Here is a 21,580-nt window from a genome sequence, read left to right on the forward strand (position 1 = left end):
ATTGTCACCATCAGGGATTTGTTCAAGACGTGCAACCTAGAAACAAAACCGAAGTCTGAAGGATGAGGAGCACTAACATTTCAACAGCCAGAGCAATGCAGTATTAATGCCACTGAAAAGTCATTTTCAATAACCATTTGCACTAAAAAAAAAAATAAGGATCTGCAGATTCACTGTATTTTCATGCAGTATCTTACGTGCAATTCTAAAACAAAACACTGGATGTGCAACTGAGAGAACCTTATCTGTAATTATGTGTTAAGCCACAGCAAAGGTCCTTACAGTTACATATATCATGCTCCTTTAGCTCCCTATCATCAATAACTGGGCAGAAGGTAATAACTCCAGGTTAAATTTCACTCTTTGCCTCTACTTTCTACCTACTGATGAAGTCGGTCTAAGCAGGCATATTTGTGTGTTACTGCAGACAAAGAAAGGAGAAACAACATTAAGAACACCACAAACAAGGGCACAGATGCATGTGATGTCACAGAACTTAACTGACTACAGTACAAGAACTTCCAGACAATGCTATTACAAGAAAACATTGCTTTTTAAGAAATGCAAACATTTTTCTAGTGCAGAATAGTGTTTTAACAACACTGACAGCTCAGCTCAGCACTGCATTTAAAGAAACTGAAGTTTCAGAATCCTCATTTATTCAATATTTGAAGCTCAAGCGATGCTCTCGTTCGACTCCTTCATTACCATCACTCTATCTTGCTGCACCCACACTTAATTCAGATCTCTCTCACCTTGCTGCTGCCACTCCATTCTCTGGAGCACACTTACCACGCAAGCATGCACACCACAGAAAATGTTTTTTGTACAATTTGAATCTGCCATTTAATGCCTTCGTACAGTAAAGGTTTTGAATTTCCTCTGCGGATGCTGTAATACAAATACTTGGTATGAAAATGTGTTCGAAGATTACAGCATTCTTATCCCCTAAGAGGCTACGACAGCCTTTATTTTCTACACCACACACAGTTCTGCTGAGTACTCAAATATGATAGCTCTGATTAATTCAACTCCATTCTTGTTCTTCCAGTTGCTTACCTAAGTAAGATTACACCAAGCCTTCATCCCATGGGCCTGAGGGAAGAATGAATGAGGGTAAAAGCACCACAGGTGGAGCACACATGCCACATTGCCATGGAGCTCCTAAACTTCAGCACTGGGTAGGTATTTATTGAATCCTACGTACACACACTCAGGGAGGCCTTCTTAAAAAGCGATGATGAATTCACATTGTATGGTATAAATATAGACCTTTGCAAAAGTTAACTAGAAAGTTACCATTTCCAAACACTTATGTGCGTCAACTGAGACAAATTGAGTTAAAACGTTTCAAGGGGAAAAAAAAAATCACATTACTTCATGCCATATCTTTCTCTCAACATTTGTTGAGGTTCTTTTAAAATACTTCAAGTACACACCAACTGCTTTTGACATCAGGGGAAAAAAAAAGTATAATTCTATTCCTAGCCAGGCATATCTTTATGAGACGTAAAGACACAGTAATTCAATGCTTCCCAAAACCACAAGTGGTAACAAGAACTTGCACCAGGCAGGTTACATTATTCTGCATCAGTGGGACAAACGTTTGTCACACAGCCGAAGGTCTCTCTCACAACACAGCACCCCTCTGCAAAACTGAGCTATATTAGAGCAACTTATACTAGAGCAGCAGAATGATAGGTACTTTGGCTAGGAAGAATGCAGACATTATGACTCTCAGCCTTACAAAACACTCTTTGGTACATATTCTCCAGGACGTCACCACTGAAAGCGATGCAACACCACGGTCACCCAATGTGACAAGCAGGCATCCAGCCTTTGCTTAGCCATAGCACTACTTGTACTAGTGTTCACAAAGCACGTGATGCTTGAGAGACTCAGTTCATAGAAAGAAACAGCGTCACTCAAATCTGCCTTGCAGAATTTTCAGTATATATTGCACCCATGTTCAGGCTGCAGAGACCGAGTCGGACTCAATGACCCCTACGGGTCTCTGCCAACTTGGGAGATTCTATGATTCTGTGACCTGTTCTGAAACAGGAACACACCCAGTTAAGGCTGTTGAGCCTACAGATAGGAACCAATACTTCATTGAAACACTTCGAACCTCAGGAAATTGCCACTGGAGACGAGGCCTTTTCATTCTTCAGAAGCTTACACTCAATTTACTTTTGCTTCTGCTTCAGTTTTCTAGGATCACATGCTCTTTGAACCCAACATTTACCCAGAATTTTGCCACAATCTCCCCTCTTTGATATGACACACTACTGATCTACCAGCTCATGTTCTTCTCTTTACAGTTTCCACTTCAAATACTAGCATTTGATTTTTGTTGAAAGGAACGCCATAGATGATCTGATATCTGGTTACCAAACTCCACAATTTAAGGCTGAAAACAATTAAGCCTAAGTACTATTTCAAAACAAACCCACAAACACACGATTTTGACCAAGATGACCACATGCTCAACTAAAACTGAGCAACCAAGCTTTCCCAGTAAGAGCAAGCAGAAACGTGAGCCAACAGCCATTACAAATTTTAATGCTGAGAAATCTTTTTTCTGCATATAGTAATGGACATGACTAAGAGGCTTTCAAGACATGTGTGGATGTGGCACTGAGGGATGTGGTATGGAGGTGATAGGTTGATGGTTAAACTGTATGGATGGTCTTAGTGGTCTTTTCCAGACTTAATGATTCCATGATTCTATGGTCGTAGACTCAAATATCAGTTCCAAGTAGGCATGCATTTACCTGATCATTTCTCTAATAATATCAACAGGACTTCAAAAAAAGACTACTAACAAGCTCTTTATGAATGTCTTTCAAAGTTGACCTATCCTTAAATACAAGTGTTAAAATGATGAGGCTTTTCCAAATAAAGCTTCATTAGCATGGTAGAATTGTGCTACATCAAAGCCTATGTTGACAACTTTTTCACGTCAGATTAAAGAAACAAAAAAAAAAACAAAAAAAAAAACACTTCCTACTTTTAAGAACACTGTAAAAACTTTAGGCCATAAATCTTGCAAAGGATTAGAAAAATAAAGGCTCAGAACGTTTTTTTACAGCCAGTTTCCTTCTCTAGAGCAAAATTAGTTATTTTAAGACAATTCTGGATGGATCCCCCAGTTAATTTCTCAAGAAGCTCTACAATCTCTGTGTAGATCGAGCTCTACTTACTGTTCAGAAAAGAACAATTTTACATCCAACACTGCCACCAATTACTGAGCCAATAAGAAACTGATCATTGTTCCCTTCATCACCATCTTCCAATATACTAAGTGGGTTAACACTGACAGATTTAAGGCCAAAAAAAAAGTTGGAAAATCACTTCCCATCTGCTAGTACATAATAACCATACGCAAACAAATGATTTTGCCTTTATTATGCATTACTTCTACACTGCAAAAGAAAGACTTCTTATCATAAGAGTTATTGGAAGGACCACAGAGATCATCTGTCTAGTCCACCACCATACCACTAAACCACGTTACTCAATGTGACATCTATCCTTCTCTTGAAAACCTCCATACACGGTGACTCCTCCACCTCCCTGGGTGGCATTCAATACTGTCTGCAGCATCTGTTACTGTACCCAACAGAAGCTATCCCCAAACTCACATGGCACAGGAGTCAAGCCACATATGGTAAAATCTCTTCCCATCCTGTGATGCAATTCTTTTTCAAACATTTATCTGTTGGTATCTTAGAATGCTTCATATTTCACCACAGGCAAAGATCCTGTATGGATAAAGGAGCTAAGAAATGGTGCTAGCTAATGCAGCTGTATCAGTTGGGCAGCACAGCTGAAGCTTCTGGAGCAATGACTACATCTTTCCACTCCCCATTCACAGTTAAACCTACCACAGAACAAAGAAGCAGGATGCCAGCTAACAAAAACAAGCAGTTGCCCCAGGAGGGACTTTTCTTGGACTAATTCCAACATACACACCACCATCTCTATGGCAAGAAACACACATCAGTTTTATGACCACGGAACTGTGACTAAAGCACGTTTATCAAAATTAATGTAAGTTTGTGGGAAGGTTTGCATTACTGGAAATTGAGAGTTCCTTTCTATTCTTTTCTGAAGGAAAACATGTAATTTGCCTACCAGCTAACAGTAACGCAAAGAAATTCTTCCTCCTCATACACTACAAGATTCTGACTGCCTTCTTTCTACCACCACTGGAGACAGAGTATCAACATCCTACCTTTGATGTGTGCAGCAGCAGCTTAGCAGGGATACTCCATACTCCATTATCAATCAGCAGGGCTCACTGACACACAGACACTTTGCAAAAAAATGTAATAGGAAAATTTTAGCTCTGCATGCTCAGAGAATGCAAACGGCAGGACCTACATTAACTGGGTGGTCTGAAGATTTTTCAGAGCACTCTCACAAGAAAACCTATTTTTAGATAATCTTGTGAGCAAAACACTTTGGCTAATTAGCTAATGCAGAGTACTTCAAATGTTACATGTGTTTACTCAATTGACCTACAAGCGCAAAATGCAAAGGCCACGGGAAGCAGAACTACTCAGAACAGTAAAGAGAAAGAAGAAACAAAACCAAGATGTTTAAAAAAATACAAAGACATTTAAGTCACAGAAATTAAAAAGAAACGTGAATCCTTTCCTTGAAAAGTTCCATTAGAAAGGCAAGAGAAAGAAACAGCTGGGTTTGGGGACTCTGCTCCTGGCAAGGACTGCTTATCCAACCGCACGAGAAGTCACAGTGGCAAGCTGCAGGTTGGTACAGCCAACTTGGGAACAACTGCAGCACAACTGGAAATGCAAAAGGATGAGAGGAAGCACTGCCTCAGCAAGCTTTCCAGTATTTGCCTGCTAACCATACCAGTCACCTGAATGTTTCCCCCCCTCTCATCAGCTCCTTCAATCCGCCTGCATCTGGCCCATCAGTCCCTGTACAACTGAATCCCTTTCAATTATTACAAAGCAACAGTGAGTTGCCCACAAATTCTTCAAAGCTACATTCACATTCTGGACATGATTGCTACCAGTGCCTGATGAATCTGTACTATGAGCAAAACCTCACTAGAGTACAAATGAACTCAGGCCAGACAAATTCTGTACAAATTCTGCGCCATGCCCTGGCCAGAGGTCTGACCAATGCCATATCATACTGCATTCCCCATATCATAAAGGACATATGCTTTTACACCTTACTACCACCTTTACTGGGTTATTAATTAGTGATTTGCCTTGCAAATGCTTGTGCTTTTCTTACTAGGTTGCAGAAAGAGTCAGCACCTCTTCAGTGTACAACATTCCTCCCATCCCACCCTGCCTCATGAATCAGCTTCCCTTTTTTATTTACCTTTCCCTCTCCACTGGGCAATGGTCAATCTTTAACAACATGATAAAAAGGTTTTCCATTGAAACAAAAGCTTTCATTTTCTTGAATATTCTATACGACCAAACTTTTAAGTAATATATACCAAGTGATTTAGAAAAGTCGGATCCTATTAAGCAAGTTCTTCTCCTGTCATGCAATGCAGAGCAAAGTGCTGGAGATGACAATGACAGATCAGTATTGTAACAAAGAGCAGAATTCAGGGTCCAAAACACCTGGTGGAAGTGAGCATCAGGAGCAAGAGCAGTTTTAAGCAGACATCTGCATATGTACTACAATTAAATAACAAGTGCTTACCTCTTTTACACTGTCTGGCAACCTGAAAGCTCACAAGGACAGAGAACTACCAGCTGTCAATGAGCACAGGAGCCCAAGTGCTGGTGCAGAGACTTTGGGAACAGCCCCTGCTAGGCAAGGGCTCCACAGTTGTGAAGCATAAGGAAAGGCACTCCATCCAGAATGGATATAACCCTCTTCTCTGTCAGTTCCATCAGGTATGAAGCACTCATGCAAAGTCTTGTCCTATTCATCAGCACACAGTAGTCAGAGGTTTTGGAGGTCCAGAACTCTGACCATCTTATTATTCATCTTCAAACTCTCAGTTTGAACAGGTATCATGACTATGATCCCACAGTTGCATTTTAGCAATGACATTAAAAATCTCTTTTTCAGTGGACGTTTCTGCAGCTCTTTTCTAGTAGACAAGGTGCTCCTAGAACCTTGAAAGACGTCCCAGTCCAATGGCCACATGACAGCAAAACACAGCAAAAAGCCAATTAAAAAAAAAAAAAATGCACTAGGCATGCTTAATAGTTACAGCAAGTCCTAGGCTGACTGCACACCCAGAAGCAAATCCCAGATGCACAGCGGGGCTCCAAACTGGGAGGCTGAATGCAGAGGAACACAGTAAGAGTTCTCAGACTGCTTTGGAAAAAGCAACACAAAATGTGGTTGTGACTGTGATGCAATTTCCTCTGAAATTCCTCCACATCTTAGGAGGAATTAAGTCTCCAGAGGAATTCAGTAGTTCTATTAATGTAAGGAGTAGGTGGAAATAGTTGACAGTGATATATACAGATTTAATAAACTAATAAGAATTGGTAAAAACCAAGCTCACAAACCATAACTGCAGATAAACTACAAGTGCACTTTGATGAAGTAAATCTCATTTCTAACACACTATTATTGGCTTTTGAACTAATTTATCTATATTTTATTGATGGATGTAAAACTAGAAGTTATATTCAAGGAGATTTCCTCCATGCAGGCTGCAATGATAGAGCCGTTGTACCTCATACATGATTAAATCATGAAGATCAGTACTTTCCTGTATTCTCAGCCAGCAATTTCTCTAATGATGGCTCAAAAACCTGCAAATTTAGCTATGAAAAGAGCTCAAATACTGTCTGACCAATAAACCCCTATAGTGGAAGAACAATCAGAAGAGATGGGCAAGGGGATGTGCCCACGAAGCTCAGGAAATAATATTGGGTGTAACTGACCACAGCTGTTGCAAAACAAGCCAACTTCATCAGTAACACAAAGGGAACCGAGTGTGGCCTTTGTTTCAGATAAACAGCTTCATCAGTTGAGCAGATCAACTGACTACCATTGCTGAGTGGATCAATTGGCAGCATCAAATGTTTTCTCCCTCTGTTCATTAGAAGTGTGAAATCTCTCCGAGTTCACCGGCATTACACAGTCCTCATGTGGAATACCTAGAAGAACCTGGTCAGAGAGTACTGGACTCAAATACCTTTACTGGAAAGAGTGCTGCTTTCTGAGAACAACAGCTGAAGTGCCAAGGCTCCTTCAACACAGAAACATTCACAAGCAATTTGCAAGAAGCGAACTTTGCACTGCCAAGAGCTGTCCCTTCCCACCCCCAAAAGGTGGAAGTCTGCAGACTAATGAGCCGCTTATTTTCTACCAGGCTCTGTTTGCTCAGGATACCAGCATTACTTTGTGAAGGCTTTGAAGTTACTGTGCACTATCTTCATTTGAATTGAATCTTTTCCGAAAGTGTGACGATTTTTCACTTCTGGGAAGCAGCTGCAGCAGCCCTGTATTCTAATATTCAAAGAAATTTGTTCCTATTCAACAGCATTTTAGTTTAAACGTCTTACCAGGAGTCTCCACATCAAAGGAAACATATGCAGAAAAGTTCTGTCTCTAAAAAAGCTAGAAGGGAAGAGACACGACACATTAATTTGCATTAATGAGTTCTCCCTGCAGAGCAGATTTCTGTCCTGGGAGGTCACATGCTTTCAGCCCATTGCTATTGTGTTATTTCATGGGACTTTACAGAAAAAGGGTTGGTATTCAACCTGGCGCAGAGACCACCCATTAACAGGAGGAATACAAATACCTAAACGAGAACAACCTGCTAAGCAGCTCTGCAGCCTGAAAAAGCCTGTGCCGCAGTCCAGTGCTATTTCAGCAGCACTTAAGGCCCTCCTGAGGCCAACATCAGAAATGTACCTCTTGGTACACGTTACTTCTGGAATTCTGATCAATTAAGCAACAGAAACCTGAATTCTAAAGCTGACAGGCTAAATCAAAGTTTGCACAACTGACAAAGTCATAAAATATTTGCTATCTACTTCAGTTAGTCTAAAGAATACCACAGTGCCCTACATAACATCCAACTGATTTGGGCAACTGACAGGGTGGTGCCCCATCCCTGGAGGGGCTGGAGGCGAGGCTGGATGGGGCCCGAGCAGCATGACATGGTGGGTGGCAGCCCTGCCCATGGCAGGGGGTTGGAATTGGTTGGCTTTAAGGTCCATTCCAAGCCAAATCATTCTGTGATTCACCCGACAAAAGCTCAATAACTATGTAATAAAAATACTGAAAAATTACTAAAAATATTTAAGTACCAAAACTCTATAATCAAAAAATAACTTGTCCAAGAAATACATCTCCACATCTGAAATGCATCTTACTCCCAGGACATTACATCTTTCCTTTAAGAAACAGAAAGGAAAGTAGGGCATTAGTTCAACTGAGGATACCAGCACAACACCAAAATTGGGCAATTTTCTGTAGTTGCAGTATATACTCCATGGGGTTATCTTGCAAGCCTTGTGAATGACAACTGCCTGCTCTCTCACAGGCAGAAAACATTCCACAGATATTTCACAACAGTAACAACACCTTAAGCTGACTGCAATGCTACAGATTCCACAAGGAAGACTGGCCACAGAGCTTCAGACTAAACCACTCCACCTCTGAGCAAACTGCCTTACCTTCCTTCAGCCCATTTGTGTACTATACATTTGAATCTTTTAAGAAAACCAAATATTCAACCTTTGAATACAGCCAAAGAGATATGCTGGCTGGACTGCTTCTGGACACTTCGGTGGCTGTACAAAGCAAATTCAAATTCTCATTGCCCCAATCATTGAGCTGCCAGCAGAGTTAGCAAAAATGCATTGACAAACACCAGAACAATTTGACTACCAAGATATTTGGCCAAAACATTCCATTTTGATTCTTCCTGTTTGAAAAACTCCTCTAACACTGAAAAAAAATCTCCTTGAACATTTCATTTGTTTCTCATTACTTATTAATCAGAAGAAGAAAAAAATGCACTATCCTAAGCATTCACTGAAATTCATCAAAACAATGCCTGTAGAATCATAGAATCCTTAGAATTGGGAGGGACCCCTGAAGACTATCTAGTCCATCTCCCCTGCAGCAAACAGGGACACCACAGCTACATCAGGGTGCCCAGGGCCTGATCCAACCTCACCTTGAAAGTCTCCAGGGACGGAGCATCAACCACATCTCTGAGCAACCTGTTCCAGTGCCTCACTGCCCTCACCGTATAAGATTTAGGTTAGATATAAGGAAAAAATGTCCCCTCTTTGAAACCATTTCCCCTTTTTCTATCACCATAGATCCTGCTATAGAGCCTGTCCCTTTCTTTCCTGTAGCTCCCCTTGATACTGAAAGGCCACTCTCAGGTCACTTCACAGCCTTCTCCAGGTTGAAGAGCCCCAGGTCTCTCAGCTTCTGCTGAGACCAAAGTCTCTGCAAGACAGCACTTGGTCAGCCCAGAAACTCATTACCCAAGAGCTCAGCTACCACACCTCACTTGGCTCCAAACAGCAAAAGCCTCCACTTAAATCCTGATTCACATGAAGCATTTTAGAAATACAAGGCCAGAAGACTTTGGGCAGAAATACCAGTCATTAATCTTGCCACAGTTGCTAACTTTCTACAAGAGAACATTTCAGCTTAGAAATAAGATCATACGGCTCCCCTCCAACAGCCTGCCTCCATCTCTCATAGCTGAACTTCTCAAAATGAAGGTTGGCACTGGAACAGCAAACACCAAAACATTTTAGTATTACCCTGTGGGATACTACCAGCATCCCCACAGCATGTACGGACTTAGCAGTCGTGGAACTGTAACTAAACAGTCACAGGCACGTTTGCTCAGTATTTACAGTTCCGATTTGTTTAAAATAATGAGTGAAACTCCAGGACCTAACTGCTGGTTATACACCTGGCAGCTATGGAGTTACTTCAAAGTGAGACAAAATAATACTCTAACAAAAACCAAATCAATTCAAACTTACCATTTAAAAGACATAAGACCAAGCTGGTGTCAATGCCCTCTAAAAGACTAACTCACTGCCTCGATACTCACAATAAGGTTTCTTACAATCAGTATCAAGAAAGCAGCAACATTGTATTCAAGATTTGCTGGTGAATTATGTACCTATGGGAAGAAAGCGCTGCAGAAAACCTATGACAAAACCTTTTAAAAGCCTTTGTAGATTCTGCAACCTGCATCTGCCAACCCATTATCCCTTCTAATTACTTAGACTAGGATATTTACAAAACAAATAAATAGAAACAGATGCTTGGCCCATATTTATACCTTGATGAGCGTACTTTATTTTCCTTCTCTTCCCTGCATGGCAGCTCTGTCATTCTTTCTAGCTGATCCTAACCCCACTGCAAATGTCAGTTATTCATCACCTGAACTTGTTCACCAACAAATGGTGCACAACGAATGAAATCTACTCATCTTTAACTTACTCCCCACAGACAGCCTCAGCCTGATACACCAAAGCCAAGGCTACAGAAGAACAGAGTCAATCAAACATCCCGCTTGCACTAAGCAGAGGGGGCTCTCACCTCTTATGCCCTCCAAAGATCCATATGCTCATTGCTTCTGACATGAACTGGACTCTCCACGAGCCCATGCAGCTCCCTAACTCAGCAGCGTGCTACCCAGCATGGGGCTGGGGGGACAAATGGCTGGACAACAGTCATAGTGGCCTACGAAACCAAGATCAAACTCATTTGTCAGACTGGACATCAGAAAGAAACAAAAACGCTCGTTTCTCTGTTAAATTAGGTATCCTAATTTTCCTTACGCTACTGCATTTCGTAACTCACTAAGAGCCTGATGCCATATATCCCAATATAAAAGGGCTACAAAGCCAACAAAACAACTAATCACACATTCCGCAGCACCTGATCTCAAACAGATCCCACGTTAAACCACTTCCAGATTATCACAGGTTTGTACTGGTACATCTGCATGGAAAAATCGGGGACGGATGAAAACTACGTCATGATCTATGAACCAAACACACAGCAGAGTCAGAGGTGACACCAACTGCAATTCAAAGAGGAAGCCTGTACTTCTAATGCAAGGCAAGTGCTACACTGGCAGCGCTATGATAACTAAATGTGTAACAGGTAGGAAATTATCTACTAGAGTTGGCCTTCAGTGAAGACTTCAAATAACATGGTTTGAAAAAATAAAACCCCTCCCCTCACTTTGTCCTCCAAGTTAAATGGAACAGATGTCATTTATGCCAACATCAATGTAAAGTACTGCATTCTAATTTTCTCATAGCGAGCCATAGATTGAAACAAACTGCAATCAGTGAATACAAAAATTCTTGTTTCACCTACGCAGATGATTTATTAACCAAGTAATGCCAAAAGACATGTGAACTGCTGTGATAAGTCCAGCTCCATTTCAGAATTCGGAACATTTTCCATCACAAGATTCATACTCATTATTTTGGATGTTACACTCAAGTATAATTGATGACGCCACTCTGGAACAGCGTGGATTGTTTTTGAGTCCCTGCTGCTCCAGGTCTCCACCTGGCCTCCACCCCTCCATCAGCCCTTACAGCTGCACAGTCCATGGGCAGCTGGTCCATGATGTGACCACACTGCCCCCAAAAAACAGAAGCTGCCCAACTGATCTGGAATTGGTCACTTTTCCAAAGCAGCCTACATAAGGAATACAGACAAAACTCACTAGGAAAGCCAATCGTACTCCAAGCATGGGTTAAAAACAACAAAAGCCCATGTTGTCTCAGCAGCATGTAACAAACTTCTCTGCTTCAGAGAAAGAAATTGACTCATCTCAGTACTCATCCAGTTATCAAAACTGTCAATTGCCATTGACAGAATACAGATTGAACTAGCAGTCTGTGATGATCAGCTAGAGCTAAGTAGGCCTTACAAGAATGAAGACTACAGGTTTCGAAACCACCATGCAATGTTTTTATTATTTACAGTAAATCTGTGCTTGTGCCAATGTTGTGTGTGACTTTAGGAAAATCTACAGGTGGGAAAATGCAGTCCTGACCTCTTCCAATAGGCACAGAGCGATCTGAAAATGAATGCCACCAAAGGCCTTGGTAACAAAACAGCACCACCATCTCACTACTGCTATCAGAGCTGTTTTCTCCAAGCAGCTGCAAGTCGTCTCGCCTGTCCACAAGTTAAGGAAGAGCTCCAGTTCTGAAGCCACAAAACTCCAAACAAAAACACAAACTTCAATCCTCTAAGTCACAGCCTCACTGAAAAAAGCAAAAACCTTTCTATGACGGAAAACTCATTTCCCCATTACAGATACATGAATTTTGGGGGAAGTTTAATTAGCTAATTCATCCCAATACAAGAGACAGAAACCACAAAGTCTTGGGACAAGACATTAGCTACAGTGACTGTGCCATACTGCTTATGAAAAATGAATTATGAGATGAAAACATCAGTTTTCCAAATGGCATTATCAATTCTGTCCTTGAATATTGCTCCAAATGTAGAAAAAAAATCTCCCATTTCTTGCTCAATATTCAAACTTTCAAACATACAAAAAAATATACATATAACACATTCTATCTTCCTGCAATCCTCACTCTATAGTTCAAACTCTCACCTGGAGAAAATACATTAATGATTCTATCAGGGTTGCTGAAACGATCCAGATGAAAGCTGCTGGCATCTAGCTGGCTCAAAATGTCAAATGGATAGAGAAAGAAGAGCTCAAAAACACCAAGAGGACAAAACAGACAGTAGACAGTTATAAATATGTCTGCCCAGAAGCTCAATTATGGTGGAAGTGGGGGAGAAAGAGTGGAGAGAAAGCAATGCTCAAGAGAACCAACTCTATTTTTTAATTTGTGCTGAAATTTAGCTTTCCTACAATACCCAGGAAACTCCCATTTTGCAAACTTTCAGTAAAACACAGCAACTATTTCATCCTTTGAAATACGTCTGATCATCTTATGAAGGATTTTTTCCCCTTAGCTGTATTTTATGTCACTCCTATCATACAAATCTTACTCATTTTGAAATATATTTATTTCTTCCAAAAGAAACATAAGAAACACCATCTCTGTGCTACCAGCCTTCAGCAGAATTAGAATGGACCATACTGCACCACACAAAATTTGATTATACACAATGTCATATTTACTTCCTAATAAAACTAAAAAGGCATTAGAAGCCTTCCTGCTCTTTCAGGTTAGGCACACAAACATCAGATAAATACTTTTTCCCTACGTGTATTTCTTTTCAATTGTATTCGATTCATTTTTCTCCTCCTGCCCCGAGATTCAGTCATTCAAAAACCTTATTTAAAACACAGCAACTTCAATGCAAAGGCACTGACACTGCTTCTGTCAACTAACTGGACACTGACACTGCTTCTGTCAGCTAACTGGGCTCCCAAAGCCAAAAATCAGTCTTCTAGAGATGCCCCCCCACACACACAAACATCACAACTTCTATCTGACAAGTTTTGTGTTCTTTATGACAAATACTCAATTAGAAGATGTGATCAATAGCATTGATAAAATTCTAGCATTTTTCAAGTTAGAAAAATGTTCTGAGATGCAAGACTATAACAACCTATGGCATTTTCAACATAGGTTGGACTTTACAACAGCTTTCCAGTTACCAGAAACAGAATGATATCCATCATGGAAGCCCACAAGTCTACCCCAAGAACTCAATCCAGGCTACCAAGTCAGACCCTTAAGGATCCCACTGCTTTAAGCTCCTCAGGTTCACATCCATCCACAACAAAGGAAAAACAGTGGCCACCAAAAAATTCCATCCAATATCTCCAAAGAATAATGACAACAGAGATCAAAGAGGTTGTGGATGCCCCGTCCCTGGAGGTGTTCAAGACCAGGTTGGATGGGGCAGCCTGGTCTAGTATTAAATGTGGAGGTCAGTGGCCCTGCCTGTGGCAGGGGCAGTTGGAGATTCATGATCCTTGAGGTTCCTTCCAACCCAGGTTCTGTGATCTCTGATAAGGGGATTGCTATTTCATAGAATCATGGCATGTCTTGGGACCTTACAGATCACTGAGCTCCAACCCAACCTCAGGCAGGGCTGCCACCACTGGACCAGGCTGCCCAGAGCTCCATGCAACCCGACCTCGAGCACCTCCAGCTTACATCCATAACAAAGAAAACTGCAATTTCAAGAGATTTACAACATCCCCAGTCAACTCAGAAGGAAAGCAGCGAAGCTTACAGTCAGCATCAGCAACGCAAACTGGCTTTCAAAGCTCCCAGAGCACACACAGAAACCCAGCATGGACAACATGAAATAACTCCCCAGACTACACCAATCCCAAACCAGACAAGGAGAACACGTATCACAGCAGTCCAAAGGAGCGACTTCCCGCATTGCATAGAGATGGCAGCTTTACACCAGCTCGTCCAAATGGCAGCACGTTAAGCTTCAGACATGCTTTTAATGAAAAAAGAACTGCAAAGAGGGCAAGATTAAGTAAGCAGAGAAATATTTCAACCCAAGTGCGATTAACGCTCCTCGATTTAACCACGAAAGACGAATTTCATCCCATCATCAAAACAGCACCGAGCTCAGAGGCCCCTACGGAGGTGAAACGAGGCAGTCTCCCAGCACAGAGATCCTCTCGGCTCCGAGGAGGCTGGCGGCTCCGGGGAGAGCTTTACCTTCATTTTCCATCGAAATCGTACGTGAGTCGAGAGTTACAAAAGTCTTTTAGCGACAGCGGCGCCGGAGCGGGAGCTGAGAGCTGGAGAGAGAGCCGCCCCGAGATCCCCGGCAATCACACCGCTCCCTCTGCCCCCACCTGCAGCAACATCTGCAAGAGAAACCAGCGCTGGAGAAGGGCAATCAAATAAAATAATCGTAAAAATAAAAAAATAAAATAAAAAATAAAAATACCGCCGGACCGCGCAGGCCGCAGACCCCCTCACGCCGGGGAGCGCGGAGGCTGCGGAGCGCCGCGGCACGCAGCGCAGCACGAAGCGCAGCACAAGGCGCAGCGCAGCGCGCAGCCGCCGCACCGCACCGCGGCCGCTCCCGCCGCCGCCAGAGCCTCCCGCAGCCCGGGGAGCTAAAAATAGCCCAGCGCCCGGCCCGAGCTCCCTCAGCGCCGGTCGGGAGGGAGAGAGAGGGAAGAGAGACGTGAGCAGAGGGGAGGGAGCGTCCCCACGCGGCTCGCTCGGCCCGCCCCACCCGCTCACCCGACGGCCGACAGTGAGGGGGAGCCGAGAGGAGCGGGCGGTAGCCCCCGGCCGCGCCTCTCACCTCCGCGCCTCGGGGCGGCAGCGCGGCCGCATCCCCGCTCCGCTCACTTCCGCGGGCGGCGGACGAGGCGGGGCGCGCGGCGGAAGGGCGGGCGGTCGCCTCCGGCCCCTCTGCATGCGCCTGCGCCCCGGAGGCGGGAGGCGGCCGGTCTGGATGCGGTCGGTGCTTCGCCGCCTCCCGTCGGTGTGTGCGCGGCGTCTGTGGGTGCCCTCCTGGCCGCGGCAATAAATGTTTCCAACGTTGCTCTGAAGAAAAGGGGCCCCGTGTGAGGCCCCCCTGCTGCCCAGGGTCGTGCCGGGCTGCTGGTGGAAGCTCAGCGCTTGATTTTTGCAGCCAATCGCACAAGCACCAGCCGTCGTTAGCAAGTACTACGGAAAAGCTTGGCTGATTAAGTTAAATGTCACTAAGAAACTCAGAGGGCAGGGAGACCCTGGCACAGCTGCCCAGGGAAGCTGTGGTGCCCCATCCCTGGAGGCACACAAGGCACGGCTGGATGGGGCCCTGGGCAGCTGGTCAGTGAGCGGCAGTCCTGCCCACCGCAGGGGTTGCGGTTGGGCGGGCTTTGAGGTCCCTTCCACCCCAAACCATTTCATGATTCTGATTCGATTCCCTTTACCAAGACCTGCAGAGGAACGTTACTTGAAGCCGCAATTCCAACACTCAGCACCAAAGCACTGGAAAGGGTAACATCATCCCCGCTCAGATCAATTTATATTTAAGGGTAATGAATGTAAGGTAGGATGCACAGTGCTAGTAACAATGCTGGTAACAGCAAAATGCATTCAGACTCTCAAGGTCATAAATCGAATGCAGACACACTAATTGTAGGCTTTACATTGCTTCTAAAGGAGTGCAACAACATGGATGGAGAGGCACAATCCCATTGACAGCTGATGATTAACGACCTGTCGCCTCTGCTTTGTTTTTCTTAAGCAGCAGAAAAAACCAAAATCCATCTCTGTCAGTTCATGAGGAGCATTTAACAGAACATTATAATTTCAAACATTTTAATTAAGCCTTCTGAACCGCAGCAGCATGTTTCTCAAATCCCTCAGCCAAACATGGTCAAGTTAAATAGCTTATTTCCTCTTTTCAAGATCTTAAAGCTCAATTTTTGGGTGCTAAAATAACTTGTCTACATACAGTGATAGGTAAATAAGAATCAGAGCTGCTGATTGTAATGTGGGCCCTACATACTTGCTTTTAGGAAAACAAGGAGACAACAAGCAGGTCAACTGAGATTGCCTAATGCCTAATTTTAGACTTGTCCCATTTTTTTTGCCACTCAAATATCCCTGTAGTTACTCTATGAAATATCCCATTACAAGTAAGTAGCACTGTCACTGTAGGTAAGGCTCCAAAAGCACTGCTTCCATTGACTTGTTTGTGATGCCAACAAAGAACCATGTTAGCTACCTGTGACAACAGTACCATTGGCATGTACAACAAATTTGGACTTCTTAGCACTGTGCTGGAAGTTTTGGGGAGGAGACTGGGAGGGAGATGTTGGATCTTGGTTAGTGAGCTTATCCAGAACTGAAGCTATTGAGAAGCACTTGGGAAATAGCTGGGACAAAATCTGACAAGTAAGAAATATCCTTCTTTCCCTTAAAAAAAGGAGAAAAAAGTCAAAAGCAAGCACTATGGTATAGTAACAACTCAAAAAACTTCATCTCTGGGACTTAATCTCTTTCATATTAGTGTAAATCTGCCAATCATGCGCTCCTAAGTGCAGCCGCTTCTGCTTTATCCTAGGACTGTATCCATCCTTGGTAGCTGTATGACTTTTCCTGCTGTACTGTGCTCCTAAGTGGCTGTTTAATAAACAGTACTTGTATTTTATCTCCATCTGCTGCTGAATAAAAAGAAAAACCTGACCTTAAGGTGAGCTTGATACACAAGAGTATTAGGAGAGCCTTAACGTTCTCCAAGGAGATGGCAAAGTCATTATTTAGCAAACCAAAACATTGTTATTATAATGCAATTGTAGAGATAAAAGCAAATAATAATAATAATAAAGGCTTTGATTACAGTAACCAGCTAGTTGGCCATATTCAAACTGCAAGAATTTGTGTTAGATTTTTTTAATATGTAAAAAAAAAAAAAAAAAAAACTGCAATAAAATGCTAGTGTGAATTATCCAATGAGCAAACGTGTCTCTACCAACCCAAAACATAAATAATTCAAATGAAAATACAGAAGAACATATTAAAATATTAAAGGCCAGAAAACCTCTAAACATCACTGTTGAAATCTCTTTTAAAAGAAAGGTAGTACTTGAAAGGATACACAGTACTGATGGGTTGGGGGAAAAACAGACTGCTCACCCCAGTGGTGATTGTGTCAGCATTGGCCTCTCTTTGGCTGCAGACCTGAAAATGCTTTCTAACAAACAAGTGAACCTGCTGACAGTAGGCTTGCATTTATGAAATCAGTTGCATGAGCGTTCAGTGCCAGTTTAAGCAGCCAAGTGCTCTCCTTGCTGTGCCACTGTGGGGTTTCCGTGCCACCCAGTTCCGCCAGTGTTCTGTGTCACAAAGAAAAGAAGAGTTCTGTCATCCTGCCACATACACACACCCCTCTTCATCTTTTTCCCCCCAAAATCTCACCATTTACCTGCTGTTGATGCCAATGTCAGAACTTTGCTTCTGCAAGCGCCTGTCAGCGGCAAGGAACCACCAGATAATCTCAGAAGGACAAACGTAGGTGTTAATCAGAGTGAGGTTATGTGAGGACTGATTCCTGTCGGAAATAGCCCAGCAAATCAGTAAGCAGAGGCGTCTCTAACTGAATCAGAAGTGGTTTTGCTGGCACAGTCAAGAAGGTGGTGGCACTGCCACGGGAAGCATAAATAGGTACTTTTTATGTTCCTGTCGGCCTTCGGAGATGAAAATTTGATAGAATGAAATAAGATATGGGGTTTTTTTAGTGTAGCTAGCCAAAAAAAAAAAAAGCATCCTTTTTTCCCTGCTGACTGAATCTAAAGGTAACCCAGAAAGTTTCAACTGCCTTTCTATTTATTCCAAAGAAAAAAAGAGCCTCTGAAAGTCTTGGAAAAATTAATAAATGACATTCCAGATAGTATCATTCATCATCTGGATGGGAAGAGAGTTCTGTCTATCTCATTCAACGGATAGGCCCTCACCAGCAGAAGTTCATATGCAAGCTTAACTTAGTGTTTGAGTATTCAGGATCACGGTCAATTCATCTTGGCAATGCCCTTGTGCTACATACAGCACTATCAGAGGTAGTAAAATGTATTCCAAACACAGTAAGGATAGCTGTAATGGCATATTTACAGTTTGGAGATCTGCTAAACGTAATTCTTTTAAGGCGTAATTTTTCTGCTCTGAAGTGAGCTTCCAGATCCTCTTAAAAGATCCTTTAAGTTTAAGTGCTGTCAGAGTTGAGTAATGCTAATGAGGTCTACTACAGATTTTGTTAATCTTATGGAAAGTTTCTTTATAAGATGTCATAAGAGATAAGCATTTTTCTGAGCTAATTAATAAGTGAACCTTCTGTCAAAACACCTATATTCTTACTTTGCTTTAGGCATAATTCAACCTTTGCTCAACAGAGCAGAAATTAGCTTTTCTGGAAGAAAAATTACTTTCTGGTAAAATTGACTTTCCTTTGATTTAATCTTACTATTTGTCTTCTTTCATCTATATGTCAAAAACTCAGCAGCTTTTTTACAGTTTTCTGCACAGTAACTGCATGACTAGAGTCAGACAGGGGGAGGGTGAGACCACATCTTCCCATTTTCATACCCTAAAAATCATTTGTCACTTGTAAAGCCTGCATTGCATATTTCCCCCCACATCCTTTCCATGAGCACTGTCCAATTGATAGCTACTTGCAAGTAATCATCTTTTCTCTGAATAGAATTCTCTGGGGGAAAATCCATGCTGACTCCAGCTCAAGTTTGAATGCTTCATATGTGTTTGTGTATAGAATCATTGAATCAAAGAATCACCAAGGTTGGAAAAGACCTCCAAGATCATCCAGTCCAACCATCCCCCTATCACCAGTATTTCCTATGTCCTTCAGTACAACATCTAAACATTTCTTGAACACCTCCACAGTCAGTGACTCCACCACCTCCATGGGCAGCCCATTCCAGCACCTGACCACACTTTCAGAGAAGTATTTTCATTAGGAAATACATTAGTCCAGCCTGAATCTCCTCTGGTGCAACTTGAGGCCATTCTCTCTCTTCCTGTCGCTAGTTACATGGAACAAAAGGCCATGGGAGAAGTATGTATACATATCTTCAACAACAAAAAATTAACTTTACCAAATGTAAAAACAATGAAAAAAATGAACTGTATCATTCTTTCAGAGGAAATAAATATTCATTTCATTTTGTAAATCTGAGCATGTTGAGATGTAAGAAAGGTAGTTATATTTTCAAATTACCTTAACTCAGCCTTATCTTGACACCATGCAATTATGATAATTAAAGAACTTTGGTTTATGGCATTCTTAAATTAGTTTTCACTGACTTTTAAAGCATCATAAGATTTAATCCTCTCTTCCCATCCTTAAATCATGTCCCTGCTGGTGTCCCACATTCAGGGAGGGAGTGCAGCCACACCGCATTTTAACTTGGCATTAAATCAGGCTTTTGGGATTCTCCTATTGCTGATTCTTAGTTCTGTGCTTCTTCTATGCTGGCTTTGTTGATTACCTGGTACAGAGAGAACCGTCCAGCTCACAGGCAAACCAACCTCAAAGGATGCATTACTGCTGAACTCCCAGAACTGATGAAGGAAAGCAAAGCGTGTAGAGCTTCAACCTTAAACCCATTTACATTGTAGTGAACACACACTGTAAGTCAGAGAATCTAAGAAAATGGGGTTTAATCTATCCTGTTCAGAAAGACTAAATGATTCCTTTTCTCACTATAGGGCTTAACTGCTGTCTCTCAAGCCTGTATTTTGTCATCTGTATTTTTCTTGATACATTCAATTTATCCCACATGCTCTGTACTCACCTGCCTGTCTCTTCCTTCAGCCAGTCTTTCAAAATAGTTAAAATATTGATCATGTATTTTTCACAGAGGTTTTCCCTCCCTTCATTTAAGGCTTTTCAGCCGTTTCTGTTTTACTCTGTTTTCAGAGTTGACTACTCCAATAACAGCTTCACTGCCAAAGTGTGAGCTTTCAGGAGATGTGCTTCTATCTATTTTGGCTTCAGATTTCTTAAGATGATCCTACTCATTTTGTGAAGAGCTAGTTTTCTCTTGCCTGCAAAAGGCAGCCAAGAGATTCATCTAAAGAGATTGTGCTCTGTAATTGGAATATGCCATGAAGCAAGTTACTACTATTGGAAATATTAGCTGAGGCAGGCCATGTTGGGTGCCTGCTATGGGACACTTACAGCACAGCTCTGCAACATCAGCTGCAGCTACAGTCACATTACAGCCCATGTACAGCAGAGGATGGAAACAACTGCTCCCTGGTAATGTAAAACTCACATGTCTATATGATGGATTATTGCAATCTGTTAAAGGGGAAGGAAGAACAACCCATCTACTCATGAAAAACGCCATTAAAGTAAGGTGCCTGTGATGGAGAGTAAAGACAATTCAACAGTGCAACAGTAAAGAGTTAAATAATCAGTGGTAGCGAGGTGGTTTAGCCTGAATTGATTCAAGGCTAATGTGCCAAGAAATTCAGAAATGCTGCGTATATTATGAGTGTTTCAGCACTTGTAAATTCTTTTTCAAGATTATCAGTGAGGTAAAATGGGGTGAAGGTAATAGCAAGGAGCTGGCAGTTAGTAAACAGATGTTTACCTACTCAGATGATTTCAGCTCCAGGCAAGAACAAGATAATTGGCTTGATTACTGTTAAGAGTAACGTGTCAGGCTGCGTAATTTTATTCAGACTTGGAGCCAAAAGTTTTATTAAGTGAGAGCATCAGACAGCATTTCAGATTGGGAGAAATTCATTATAAGTTTCTGTTGTACAGGACAGCTTACAGCATTCTATTTTTCTTTTTGCTTTGAGAAGTACTATGTGCATGTAAGTGAAAGTCTAGTCCTCAGAAGCTTTTTTTCACTCCCTTATATCTTGCAAAACCACAGTCTGAGGTCACATTTTTAATCTGGTAGTGGTTACTGATAAAAGTGACTAATGTAGCATGCCTCTAGAGCAGCTATGTGCACTAGCATAACCCCATAGCCTTAAGGTAACCCCTAAGACTCATTCTGTATTCAAATGTGTTCTCAAACAACTCAAGCAATTAGCTTTGTGAGGTGACAGTAAAAAGCTGTATGCACAGGGTATGCAGCACTTATAAACTGAGTAAAGTACAC

The 21,580-nt window shown here is 42.2% G+C and overlaps 1 protein-coding gene across 1 annotated transcript in view; it reads right to left on the reverse strand.

Moving 5' to 3' along the window:
- ATP2C1 (ATPase secretory pathway Ca2+ transporting 1) overlaps nucleotides 1–21,580 on the reverse strand; it is a 62,724-nt gene that overhangs the window by 29,788 nt on the left and 11,356 nt on the right. The window contains exon 2 of the mRNA XM_042888509.1: nucleotides 1–36. Coding sequence (XP_042744443.1) covers nucleotides 1–36 — 36 coding nt within the window. The remainder of the gene's footprint in view (nucleotides 37–21,580) is intronic.

Source organism: Lagopus leucura, unplaced genomic scaffold (genome assembly GCF_019238085.1).
Source record: "Lagopus leucura isolate 7727_CA_CO unplaced genomic scaffold, USGS_WTPT01 Super-Scaffold_100157, whole genome shotgun sequence".
In the NCBI taxonomy this organism is placed as follows: domain Eukaryota; kingdom Metazoa; phylum Chordata; class Aves; order Galliformes; family Phasianidae; genus Lagopus; species Lagopus leucura.